At 42.3% G+C, this 12,815-nt stretch overlaps 1 protein-coding gene across 2 annotated transcripts in view; it reads left to right on the top strand.

Annotated features, from left to right (window-relative positions):
- The window catches only part of AFF3 (AF4/FMR2 family member 3), a 561,794-nt gene that overhangs the window by 459,616 nt on the left and 89,363 nt on the right, over window positions 1–12,815 (top strand). For both annotated transcript variants that reach the window (XM_027622823.2, XM_027622824.2), the window contains one exon: window positions 7,937–7,977. In XM_027622823.2, the coding sequence (XP_027478624.1) occupies window positions 7,937–7,977 (41 nt within the window). The remainder of the gene's footprint in view (window positions 1–7,936; window positions 7,978–12,815) is intronic.

Here is a 12,815-nt window from a genome sequence, read left to right as displayed (position 1 = left end):
TCTGCCACGGATAGTCCAAGGTGAGGCAGAGGCAGGGCTGGGGTGCCATTTCTTACCGGCTCTGTGACTGTGAGCAAGTCAGCCTTACAGAACCCCTGTTTCAATATCTTAAGGTAACTGGACAAAAATACTAAAGTAGATTAATAGAAAACATTTTATATTAACATAAGTATGTGTTACTGTAAAGCTGTTAGAATGCACATTTTAACATCCTCCCCCTCCTTTCTGCCTCTTCTCCTCTCCCTTCTCCCCAGGAATGTTCTTTATTTGTGTTGCTGGAACTTTTTTTAATGCCTCTGTAGTAATAAAAGGAGAGGAGTACAGGAAGAAGCCAGGAAAATTGATTTATATCAGAAAAGGCAAGAAGCTACTTCTAGAGGAATAGATCTGGAAGGTAGGAGGAGGAAGAGAGGAGAAGGTCTGGAGTTTTAGGGGAGAGTGAGGAGGAGGAGAGGAGGAAGAGAAAGGAGAAGAGAGACAGGGCCACTGCCTATACTGTCGGTTAGACCTTGTACAAAGGGTTGGTTCAACAAAGTAACTGGTGCTCACTTGCTGTCCTCAAGGAGCTGGTGTCTAACCTCCCTTAAGTCTGGCCCCTATGGGGTAAGTGTCCAGCTGGTCAGGTAGGTGCAGCTACTTGCCATGGGACGAGTTGTTCCTCTGACCTGGCTTGGGGCTGGATATCGCTCAGCTTACTTCTACAGCCACCCCCCAGCATCGTGCTGAATGCTAATAGCCTCATGCACAGCCATGGCTCTTCCTACCATTATCCCTGCACTTCACACTGACCTCTTAACCACTCCCACACCAGCCTCCCTGCCCCACAGACTCCCTCCGGGAAGCCACTGGGACCCTCTAACCCGTAAAGTTGCCCTCGTAGCAGTCAGTGTGACCCACTGTCTGGGGTTGTATCTTCCAGGCCCTCAGTGGAGCCCCACTGGGAGGAGTGGGAGGAGTCTGATGTCAGTCACCATGGACAGGGGATAGCCCCCATGGCATGTGTTCACATCGTCCCCACACCTTTCCCTTCTTTCTCCTAACTCCTAGTGGCTGCCCCTAAATTTTCATTTGTGAAGGCAAAAGTCTCCAGGACCTAGAGGCAGGAGCTTGTCATCCTGCACAGCGGCAATCACAAATTGCTCATAGTTTATGTCCAGGAAATGCTCAGTGAAAACAAGCATGTCTCTCTTAATCCCTCTCAGAAGATCTGAATGGCCAAATTAGGACTGTCACTGACAGTCTGGCCTCAAACAAGTCCCCCAAATCAGTCAGCTGGTTAAAGGAACCAAATTATGAGATATCGTTGTACGGGCAGACTTCATCTGGTATTGTCAACCCCAATCAGCATTTTCCATGGGATATAATAGGTGCTCAATAAATACTTGTTATTGTCTTTATGGAATTTCTGGTAGACATAAACAAATCTAAGCAATCCAGTGTGGGGGAGAAAAACTAATCAAACTTTCTCCAAAGAGGAAAGTGTACCCTAGTTTTTAAAGAAAGTGAAATAAAGAATATACAGCAAAGAAAAAAAATGTATTTCAACAAATCTCTTAGATTGCAGCTGTGGCAAATAAATAGTGGCAATATATCACCCCCATTAAGTTACCTACTCACATCCTGCCTGTGAATCCCACTGCAGGTGTTGTCAGTCTCCAGGAAGCCCTTTCCAGTGAGGGGGATCGGCTAGGGTTTCCACCTTCACTGATCCTCAAGGAGCTGGAAGAGTCAGGATTAGAATTCCCAGGAAGCAAATGGCAAACCCCTCAAGAAAGAAAAGAACCCGGCGCTAACACATGTTCTGGGCTAGGAGTTCAGAGAGAGGAAGATCAACAAAAGCCTTGGTCAAGGAGCACTTATAAAAAGGATGAACTAGACCTCAGATTAGACAGAATCTAAATAAAAGGAACAGCAGTTGGAAAGAGAAGGGGGAAAATAACAGAAACATTGGCTTCACTTAAAGAAACAAGAATGCAAGTAATTTGCCTGCTGCTGACCCCATTCCGCTGTTTGCTTTCTTTATTACCAAGCTCCTAAGCCCCTGAAATTCTGTCTTCTCGTCCTGATCTTATTTATATTTGTGCAGAGTTGTCTTTATTAGAGCAGCCATGCAGCCCAGCGTGCCCAGAAAAGCAGGATTTTCTCCTGTTGCCCCTGACTCCCATCTGGGTAACATCCCCTTTCATTCTCCAAAATGTTCTTATTTGGATCATAAATTACATTGTCATCCCTGGCTCTGCCTGACCCCTGCAGAGAACAGGATAAGGTCAAAGTCTACTGAACAAAATGCTTCCTAGACAGCATTTCTAGGAATTTGAAAATGCACAGGACTCATTATTACAGAGGAAAAACTGAAGAGCTTAAGACTCTTTGTCTTGCAAATATTACTAAGCGGACTGAAAACAACAAATGGAAGAGACTGGATCAGCTAGGACTAAAATGAAAAGCAACAGCATAAAAGTTAAGTTAATGACACATAAGATGTGCTAAGAGACGTAGAAGGAAATTAAGCAGTGAAATGAATGAATAAATACAAGTCTCAACTTGCAGAAAAGTGGCAAGAAAAAAGTAAGGCCTTACCAGACAGAATTCCTGTAAAGATACATGAATCCAGTCTAAATTTCACAGCGTGCTTCAGTAACAGCAAAACACAGAAGAATGAAGATTAACTGTGACAGGGTTTATTCAAGTAGTTGAATGTGGCTGCAACGGTCCTAACACAGGTGAAGCCAAATGATTAGATCACTGCTTGCAGAGGTAGGTGCTTTACTGTCAGTATAATAAACCTGCTACTGTTTATAGAAAAGACAGAGGTTAGTCACATGTGGTTGGAGAAATAAAGATGTGTTCTAACCACTTGAATCTACTCTGAGAAGGACAGCAAACTGTAGATCCAGAAAATTCAGCATATATCTCCTTTTTATGACTGTCAATTGGTACTTTGTGCTTTACTGGCATTATACAGCTTCAGTCTCGTGTTATGTATCCAACAATCTACTCAACCTCTCCGCTTGAACATCCCAGAAGCAATTTGAACTTCACACACCCAAAATTAAAGTGTACCTTTGCCCCCGCTCCTGTACCAGTCCTGTGCGCCCCGATCAGTGGCCCTCCATGCTTACCAGGTGCTCAAGCCAGAAACCCGCGACTCATTACTGACCCCTGCCCTGGTCTGTCACACCCCATCAACCACCAGTTCCCTCAGTTCTGCCTCCAGAATGTAACACAAACTCTCTCCGTCTCCAGTGCTCCCGTGCACTTCCCTTGCCCACATTGTTGCAACAACCTCAGACATTGTCCCTTCCCTCTCAAATCCATTCACCACACAGAAGCCAGAGTGATATCTGGAAAAATGTCAATTATATTGCCTCACTCCCTACTCCTTTTTTTTCCATTATAGATTCACCGGAAGATGCAAAGAACGTACAGGCAGGTCCCGTACATCCTTCACCCAACTTCCCATCATATAAATCCTTCAATGACTTCTTATTGCCCTGTGGATAATATCCAAAATCCTTATTCTGACCTCCAAAGCCCTTGGGATGCCCCTGCCCACACTGCTCACTGAGCTCCCCCACAGTGTCCTTCCTATAGTCCTTCAGCTGAGCAAGGATCTAGGCCTACCTCAGGCCTTTCCTCCCAAATTGTCTTCCCTGACTGGACCCCTTCCTTCCCCACTCACTCCCGTTTCTCTGGGTCAGTAACTTCTTTATCCTTCAGGCATCAGCTTTTTTGTGCTTTACTTAGTTAGCAAGCCTTCCCTGACCATTCGTTCCAAATGAGGTCTCCTTCATATTCTGTTTCACTGAACCCTGTGCTCTTCTGTCATAGCCCTTGTCATCTAGAATGTTTGTATATGTTTAACTTTTCATATCTGACTCACTCTAGACCCTAAGTACAATATGGGGAGGGTTTTGTCCATTTCTCCTGTCACCCAAGCCGAGCCCTGTACCTGTACATCGTAGGTATTTCAGATCAAATTACAGAGCTGTCCGCATGTTAGTCTGTTTCTATCAAGTAAAAAAGAAATTGGATCATCCTGAGACCCCTCTGAATTTCAGCCTCTTCCTTTCATTCTCCTCCCTACTCCAATATCCATAAACTTGTTCTATGCACAACCCAATTACGAGAAGGACACTTAATTTCCTCTTTGAGTTCCCTTCAATAACAGATTGTGACTGGTAATTCATTTAGCATACATTGAAACCTGAATGTCTACTGATTATGTTCCAAAACACCGAGCTTGCTGTAATAAAGACAGAGAAAAGATGTCATCTCCTGGAGAGAACCTGGAAAATGATTATTTCTGGTGGAAAACTTGTTTTGTCTCATAGACTTATGCTTCAGAGTCATTCATGAATGAGTAATGAACTCAGGAGAGATCAATGAAGCATTCTCTTAAGCTTCTCAACCTATTTTGCTGAGAACTGAATAAGAGGAAAGTTACTAGAGGAGATGATGATTTAGGAAGAGAAAAGTATGGTTGCTGTAATGTACAACTCTTGAAAGAAGGAAATTGGGCAATTCATCTAGTTTACTATGAGTGGTTTTTCAGGCTTCAGTCATGAGTCACCTAAGTAATTTTTTCTCTGCTCTTTAATTCCAATGTTTATTTATTTTATTATTTTCCAACCATGAAGTGAAATAGTATACAAAAGTCAAACTACTTTTAAGAGAGGAGGCAGTAAAAAAAAAAAAAATTGTGGTCTTTGCCTTGCTATATGACATACAGTTTTAATCTAATGCCATAAAGCTTTTATTTTCTCAAGGAATTATTTAAAATGGTTAAAATACTCTTATCTCTTTTCTTGATGGATGATGAGTCACCCTCTGTAAAGTTTTTAATGATGTAGAATAACTGTTAAATAGCACAATCAAAACCAGGCATTGAAAATAGTGGTGCAGGCAGTCAGTGTGCTAAATACCACAGCGTGAAGTGGGTGGTAACACGCATCGTGCAGACAGCTTGAAGAGTGACTGGCTCAGACAGACATCACTTAGTGACTGGTGGCATGACCGATGTCTAAACCTTCCTATGTCCGTGACATACATCAAAGCCTTTGGGCCTCAGCATCACATCCATCTGCTAAGGAATAGCAGCCCCTGCCCCAAGCTTCTAGGTCAACCTATGTGAGGAGGACTCAGCCAACATCAGGCCTACGGAGATATTCTCAACAGGTGCCACCACCTGGGATGCATCACTCCAGTGATGACTGAGCGGCTGAGTTTCTCATTTTTTGTTTGTTTTGCTTTTGCTTTTGCTTTCTAAATAATTTTCTCATAGGCTGCACATCAAAAAGCACAGTGTTTCCTTATCACAAAAGTCAGCAGGAGGTATTTGGAGGCAGGAGAGAAAAGAGTCAATAGACTTTTTAAACATTGACACCCATGGATAGGGAAACTACAGAGACCATGTGAGAGGTTTCTGTTGAACTTGCAGTCACATCCCTTATGATTTTTGTTATTCCAGGAAGAGTTGGTGTCCAGTGCCTCCTGCTGAGATGATGTCAAGAGACTGTACTAGTAATGCATGCCATCTTTCCTTTGGGGAGTTCCAAATTCTTTTTGTATATTTAGCCAGAGTCAAGAATAGAGAGTTTAGTTCTTTTCAAGGATAGCTGCCAAAAGTGAAAGCCATCTTGATGAGTGATAAAAGAACACTTTAGGAGACAAACCTGGGCACAGTGATGGTGGCCTATCCCTTGCTGGGTGCTTTTTGTGGGCATGCTCCTAGGCTAGCCCTCTGGGAGAGCAAGGAGCGCGAGAGAAGGAAGTACCCATCCTCTGAGGTATCGGAGGGGCCTTCAGGGCTCCAAGTCTTCAGCTCAGGCTTCTCACCTCTTCCCCCATGCTTCTTCCTACTCCCTCTGGTGTCCTCACCAAGAGAAGCTCTGTGGATATTCTTTCCTCTCTTGGACTAATTATGTGACACTGGAATGCCAGGACATTTGGGCCTTAATTTGCTGGAAGCCAGGGGGGAGGGGGGAGGCAGTAACCCCTTAGATTGTCGGTTTTTGTTAGATTATGTTTTTTTCTTAAATCAATGTGGTGATGTAATTTGTGGGAATTATCAAGTTTCCTCTTATTTGTTTGTTTTCCAGTTCCTTTTGCCCAGCCCGGAAGCAAATTTGACTACTTTCAAATCTGACTTTCATTCCTACTTTGTTGTGGTGTTTCTCCCTAGAACTACCCTTGTCACTTTAAGGGGATGTGTCCTCACTGTACGAAGGACCTTCCTGATCTTTGAAAGGTTTTAGCATCCCCAACCCCAGGCACTACAAGCCAGTAGTGATACCCCTTATGAATGTAAAACAAAGAAACACCCCTACTCAATTCCAGACACTCCTTGTCTTTAAAGTTCTGCTCAAATTTCAGTGGGAAGGATTCCCTAACGGATTCATTCATTAAATGTTTACTCAGTGGATATTTACCGAGCACATGCTAACAGTTCTAGGCACTGTTGAGGAGCTACTGGTCCACCAACCATTAGCTGTCATTCAGACCTGCATCTTCCTAACACTGTCCTACCTTAACCTTTTCATTCACATGTTATTTCATATGTGTCCTCAAGTCATCTCTGGACCTCCAGTGTGACTTCTTACCTAGGGATGGAACTTCTCCAAGACAATGACTACTTATTCTGCTTTTGTTTTTATCCCTCCTGGATCCCAGCATAATAGTCTCTACACAGTTGGAATTCAGTAAGTGTTGGACTGACTGATCCAAGGACATGCAGCTCCCACCAAGGGTATATTTCATTTCTGCAATAGGATGGATGACGCTGATGCGTTATTTTCTTTTTCTAATCTGAAGATTCTATTTTATCAGCTGTCTAAATGGAATGAGGAATAGCATGGGAAACATTTTGGTGTCCCTGGTAAGCAGTAAACTTGACATGTGTAGCATACATGGTGAAAATGAGCTGTATGCACTCTTTATTTCCTGGTGCACCCTGAGTCTTGGTCTTACAGGCCATGCTTTTGATCCCCTCCCAATTATAACTTCTGAGACAGAGAACACAGTGTGACCTTGGCCTTCCGAATTCTCAGAGTGCTCAGTGATAGAAAGCCAATGTACAAAAATATAGAGAAGGCAGACAAAAAGAAAGTGATTACAAACCTGAGAGAATCTGATGGAGAAATTGTGGCTTTTTTCTTTTCTTTTTCTCTTAGTTTTGGTAGTAGGGAAAGTTTCAAAAGCATTACAGAAATGCCCAGAATAATATAATAATCTCCCAATGTGCTCATCACCTAGCTTCAACAGTTATCAACCCAAGGCCCTCTTGTTTCATTTATAAATGCCCACCCACCCTCCCTTCCCTCCAACTGTCTTTTTTTAAAGCAAATCCCAACATCATATAATCGTATCCATAAATATTTCAATATGGATCTCTAAAAGACTCTTTTAAAAATCGCCCCGACGTCACTACTATGCCTAAAACAAATCAATAATCTCATAATATCATCACATTTCCAGTCAACATTCCAATTTCCAATTGTGGTGACTTGTTTAATCTGAAAACTGAGTCAAAAATTACCCTTTCATTGAGAAAGAAGCTACAAAGGAGCCAAGACAGATTTTTTTTTTCTTACAGGAAAGTAGAATAAAACCATGGGAAAAGCGATGTCATAGAGTAAAAATGCAACAGCTCTGATCGTCTCTCCTGGTCTCCAGAGACGGGTCTAACCTCACCTGCCCAGTACTCCGTGCCTCCCTGCTCTCGCCCCCTGGTGGCAGGGGCGTGCGGCGGGGGCTTCTGTCAACTCTTCGGGGAGCCTTCATTTCTTAACATGATGGGGCTCTCTACTGTGTTGCTAGTAGTTTAATATTTGACCACATGGCAAAAATGTATGTGACACCGGATTTTTAAAAGTGTTGACTGAGTACATAGTTTAAAGTCAGAATATTAAATAACCGTCTCTGCTCTTCCTTCCAGCAGGCAGCCCAGAGAACTGTTCTCCACGCTCTGTCTGACAGGTACATTTTGTCATTTTTATGAACTATAAATTGCTTTATGAAACATTGAGCCCTATTTATTGTGGCATATAATTCATAATCGGATTTTGTCCCTAAAGTATCTGTGAACTGGGATGTTAAACATTTTGCATGCTTGGATTTGTCATGCATGTGTGGAGTTTATTACTGCAAAAATCGCCTTGTTGTATTTCATAGAAAGTATGAAGAACCCCTTGTTGTGCAATGAAACAGGAGACAAGAAACTTAGAGGAAAAGACCTGAATGGGGCAGTAAATTCTGAACTTTGGAACTGGTGGAGATCTAAGCTCATTTTTCAACAATAAGAGCTTCATTTATTTTGAGATGTTTTCTTCAGACTTTTTCCATAGCGCTTCACCAGGAGCTGTCTGTCTTTCGATGAAATTCTCTCTTGAAATACTTTATGCACGTAACCCAGTTCAGAGTCCCTAGCGCCTGACTTTCTACTCCTGGCTTTGGCTTGTGTTTTTGGACTTGTGTTATTGAATGAGATATATAAACCTAATCATTTAAACACACTCCAGCTGCATTTCACATCCTGCTCTGCCCAAAAAGCTGTGTGTAAAGAGAGCTGAACAGGGACATACAGAGTTACTTTTAGGAACAGACCAGACCCTTTTTGTTTTGGTTGGTTTTTGAGTTTTCATTTACTAAGGTTGGGGTATGTGTGTGTTTCTTAAAGAACTGTCAGGAGGTGAAGAGGAAGCCTGCTTTTGTCCACAAGGGGACAGAAGTGTTGGAACCAGCTGGAGGAGATGTTCCCCTGGCTGGCTGGTGGGCACCTCAGCATTATCTAGCTAACTGTCACCACCTTCCTTTTCTTCTCAGTTCTTGTTTTTTTTTTCTTTTTGACTGAACAATAATTGACTGTGTCAACTAGCTCAGTTCAGTGCTTCTCCAAGGTAAAACCTGTCACTTAGGCAAATTATTTGTATTCATGGGTGAAAAGCATTTTCTCTATGGTGGCAGGCTGAGCGTGAGTATTTTTATTTCAGTTGAAAAGCCTTCCCCATGACAACCATACAAGCTTATGTGCTCTGAGAGGGGCCACCACGTGATCTTCTGGGAATTGCTTCTGGGATTTTCACAAAAGCTGATAACTGTACTGCTTCTGAGTCTGTTGGTAGACACTCTGGATCGAAACATTGAAAATCTGACACATTAATTCCTTTCCTCTACGTATGTCTTTTTTCCCTTTGACTTATTAAGTAAGAGTTTCCTTCAACAAATGCATTGAAAAGCAAGCAAAGGCCCTCAGTTTATAATATTATGTTATTGCCAATGGTTAGAAGATTTCTTTTGGGGGTATTGAAAATGTTGTAGAATTAGATTATGGTGATGGTTTCATAGCCCTCTACTAAAAGCCATCAAATTGCACATTTTAAATGGATGAGCTTTATGGTATATAAATTATATTTCAATAAAGCTATATATAGAGATGCAAAACATCATTATGACCTTTGGTAGAATGCATCAAAACCTATTTCAGGAAAATGGGGAATTCCTTTGAAGACATGGTTGCAAATACAAAGACAAATCATCAGAGACTAGAACTGATGCATTCTAAGGCTGCTTCCCAAAACATACATGACTCTGTCCTGGATAGAAAACGTGCATGGATTTTAATCATGAGCAATACTATTCCCCTTGACTTTTTTGATATTCCCTCTAAAACCCCTCATCAAAACCAATAGTCAACTAGTAAGTTAGCATCTTAGCCCCTGTTGATTATATAACTGCTAACAGCAGAATACTGTGAGGAAAAAAAGTCCATTCCCAAGAAACAGAGGTTCCCATTGTAATTTCTCTTCTTATGAATTTCTCCCTCTTTAAATGTAATAGAGCATTGCTCCCTTAAGTCTAAAGGTTTTTCTGTTCAAAATTGGGGGGATTTGGCTCATTTTAAAGTAATGAGTTGACTTAGCTATTCTTACAGTGCAGTTGTGTAAAGCTACCTTCTCTGTGCTTTCTCTGTTCTATGTTTTCCACGAATTCAGGGCCACATGAGTAATTTCCAGAAGTGAGAAGTATCTGTAATCATTTGGAGATACAATTTTAAATCCTTTTTTAAAATAAGAACTTAAAACACCTACTGAGCTCATGGGATTTATATTTTCTATTTTCTTAAATTAGGGAATGCTAACTTACCAAGTAATAGATGTCATTTTTCTAGCACATTACTTATTCTGTTGAATAAACCAGTATTTTCTAGAGAATGATGAATGTAACTCTGGGTCATACTACTGCATGTCTCGCCCAATATTCTGTCTGTCAAAGGAACCACCTCAGGGTGGGAATGGAATTGAGTAAAGATTTCCCCCAAGTTGCGGCCCTTCCCAAGGTGGAGATCTTACCCCAGTATCTCTGGCTCCTTAGAGCAGGGTATGAATCTATTCTATGTTCATTTACATAAACTATTCTGTTTTCCTGAACTATTGTTTTCGGCCTGTTGTTATCACTTCTTGATATAAAATTCCATTATGATGAGGCAGCACTTTCATTTTGTCCTAGAAAATGGCAGCACTGGGACGCATAGGTGGCTCAGATAGTTAAGCGTCTGCCTTCGGCTCGGGTCATGGGATCAAGCCCCACATCGGGCTCCTGGCTCAGCGAGGAGCCTGCTTCTCCCTCTGCCTCTCTCCCTGCTCATACTTTCTCTCTCTGTATCTCTGTGTCTCAAATGAATAAATAAAATCTTAAAAAAAAAGAAAAAAAGAAAAGAAAGAAAATGGCAGCACTTTTAAGACCTTACAAGGTGTTTCCCTGAGTTCTGCAGTTAGGCAGAACAGCCCGTGGTGGCTTAGGCTGTGCCACCGTGGACTTCTTGTCTCCTGCCCTGCTAGTTTGGTCACATGTGGGCCCCTTTCACTTCCAGTTAGCCTTCTAACCACCTTGAGTACCTGGTGGACTCAAGGACATTTGATACAGGAGCAGAGCCATTTTGTTTCAAGATGTGAACTTGATGATAACCTTCAGGTCGTTGGTGGGTCTGAGTGTACACTGAAGGAAGCCAGTAGCTGTTCTCTGCTTCCCCGTGAGAAAACCTGCATCCAAGTCTTAGAGACCTAACTTGATGAGACGAGTTGGCCTCTCCCCTTTTCTTTCTAATGGCAGGTAGAAATCTTGTTCCTTTGGGGTGTCTGAGATGAGAGAACATCCAGAGCCTTTTGAAGGCAAATCTTGTCCATCTTTTCATTTCTCCGGTTTCTTGGTTAAATAGACATTCTAGCAGAAATCCAGTATCTCACAGTTAAGACTGTGCTTTAAAGTTCAGTGGGTCCTAAACAATCAATGCACAACCTTGGTAAATTAAAACTATGAGATTTCCATTACTTAAATGTAAAAGTCTTCTGTGGTCACCTCCAGTGAAAACGTGTGGCCTTGTTTGGTTTTGCCTGAACAATGGGCTGAATTTATGGTTCCTCCAAAACAGCCAAGGTGTTGAAGACTGGATCGCCCTGGCAAGGCAAATCTGGGCTTCAGCCCAGCTAACCTGCGCCACCCTGCAGGGACAGGAAGCCTTGCATGAGGGTAGAACGGCGCTTTTTTGTTGTTGTTCGTTCCTACTGCTGACTGTAAAATTTTTCATCTGTTTTATGCCTTTCAGCGTCAGCTGGCCTACCAGAGGCCCACTGATTCCCCAAATCATGAAAAAAGTAGGAGACCAGGGCAGGAAGAGGTAGCAAAATTCTCAATAAGGTAAAACAAGCTAATTAGAAGAAAACCTCAATCTACAAAGGGACACTCTCCTTCTTACTTAGTCACTCCTTAGAATGTGCCTCCCAAGTGTTTGTTTGTTTTTTTCTCCTTATGGATCATTGTACCAGACAGGGTAGAGAGAGGCAGAGGAGAATAAGGATAAATGGGCATGAGGCTCATTTGTAAAGGTGTGTCTTTGGTGTATACTCACTGCGCTGTGAAAGCAGCCACATTGCCAGTAATGTGGAAAATATGCAAAGTGCTGTTCAGAGAAGGAAGGGTATATGTGCAGCATATGAAGTGCCTCTGAATATGATTAACTTCGCCTCATAAGTAGTAAATAGTAGATAACTATGATCAAAAAAGGGATTCGTGTGATTTATCAAGCTGAGCAACTGTGCATTTGCAGAGAAGCTGGAGGTCAATCTTGAAATCTAGGGCAAGAGGAGCACTAGGAAATTGCCGGGACTGAGAAGTTAATCATACCCTTGGACTGTTTCCATCTGTCTCCGAGCGACAGAGCTGCTGCAGAATGAGCAGGGATGCTTTATAGCAGCAGATCAGGAATTAATATTTTCTGTGAAACCTCAAGCATCATTTGCAGTAACTTGGGTTTTATAAAAATGGAGCATAATTTCACGTGAATAAATCACATTCAGCTGGAAATAAGAGGAGCTGGGGGGAAAAAAAAACTGTGCCTGACTTTTAAAAAAAGAAAGGAATGAGCAAGAAAGCCAACATGAAAACAGTTGTTGAAGCGATGGCACTTGGAGGGCACGAGTGGCCGTGTGGTTAAATTGTGCATATAATCATCTTCTGAAATGTCAGCGTGTGACTCCAGAAACGGCTACATTTTTATAGCCTTGGAGATGCATCACCAGACTGTAACCTGTCTGCCCATCTGGCAATATCTCAGGTCCAAGAAACATTTATACTGAAATCCAAACAACTGCCATTGATTGATTCACTTACGCCTCAAGCATTTATTGAGTGCATCCATCGCGTGTGCTCAGCCAGGCGCAGAGCTGGGGCAGGGGTGCAGTGGTGAGCAGTAGCCGCCATGCACCTTCACTCAGGGCTTTACCACTTAGAGGGATGCTGGCTTTGCAAAAAGAAGGGCC

Source organism: Zalophus californianus, chromosome 8 (assembly GCF_009762305.2).
Source record: "Zalophus californianus isolate mZalCal1 chromosome 8, mZalCal1.pri.v2, whole genome shotgun sequence".
In the NCBI taxonomy this organism is placed as follows: Eukaryota; Metazoa; Chordata; class Mammalia; order Carnivora; family Otariidae; genus Zalophus; species Zalophus californianus.
This window is presented reverse-complemented; position numbering and strand designations above follow the sequence as displayed.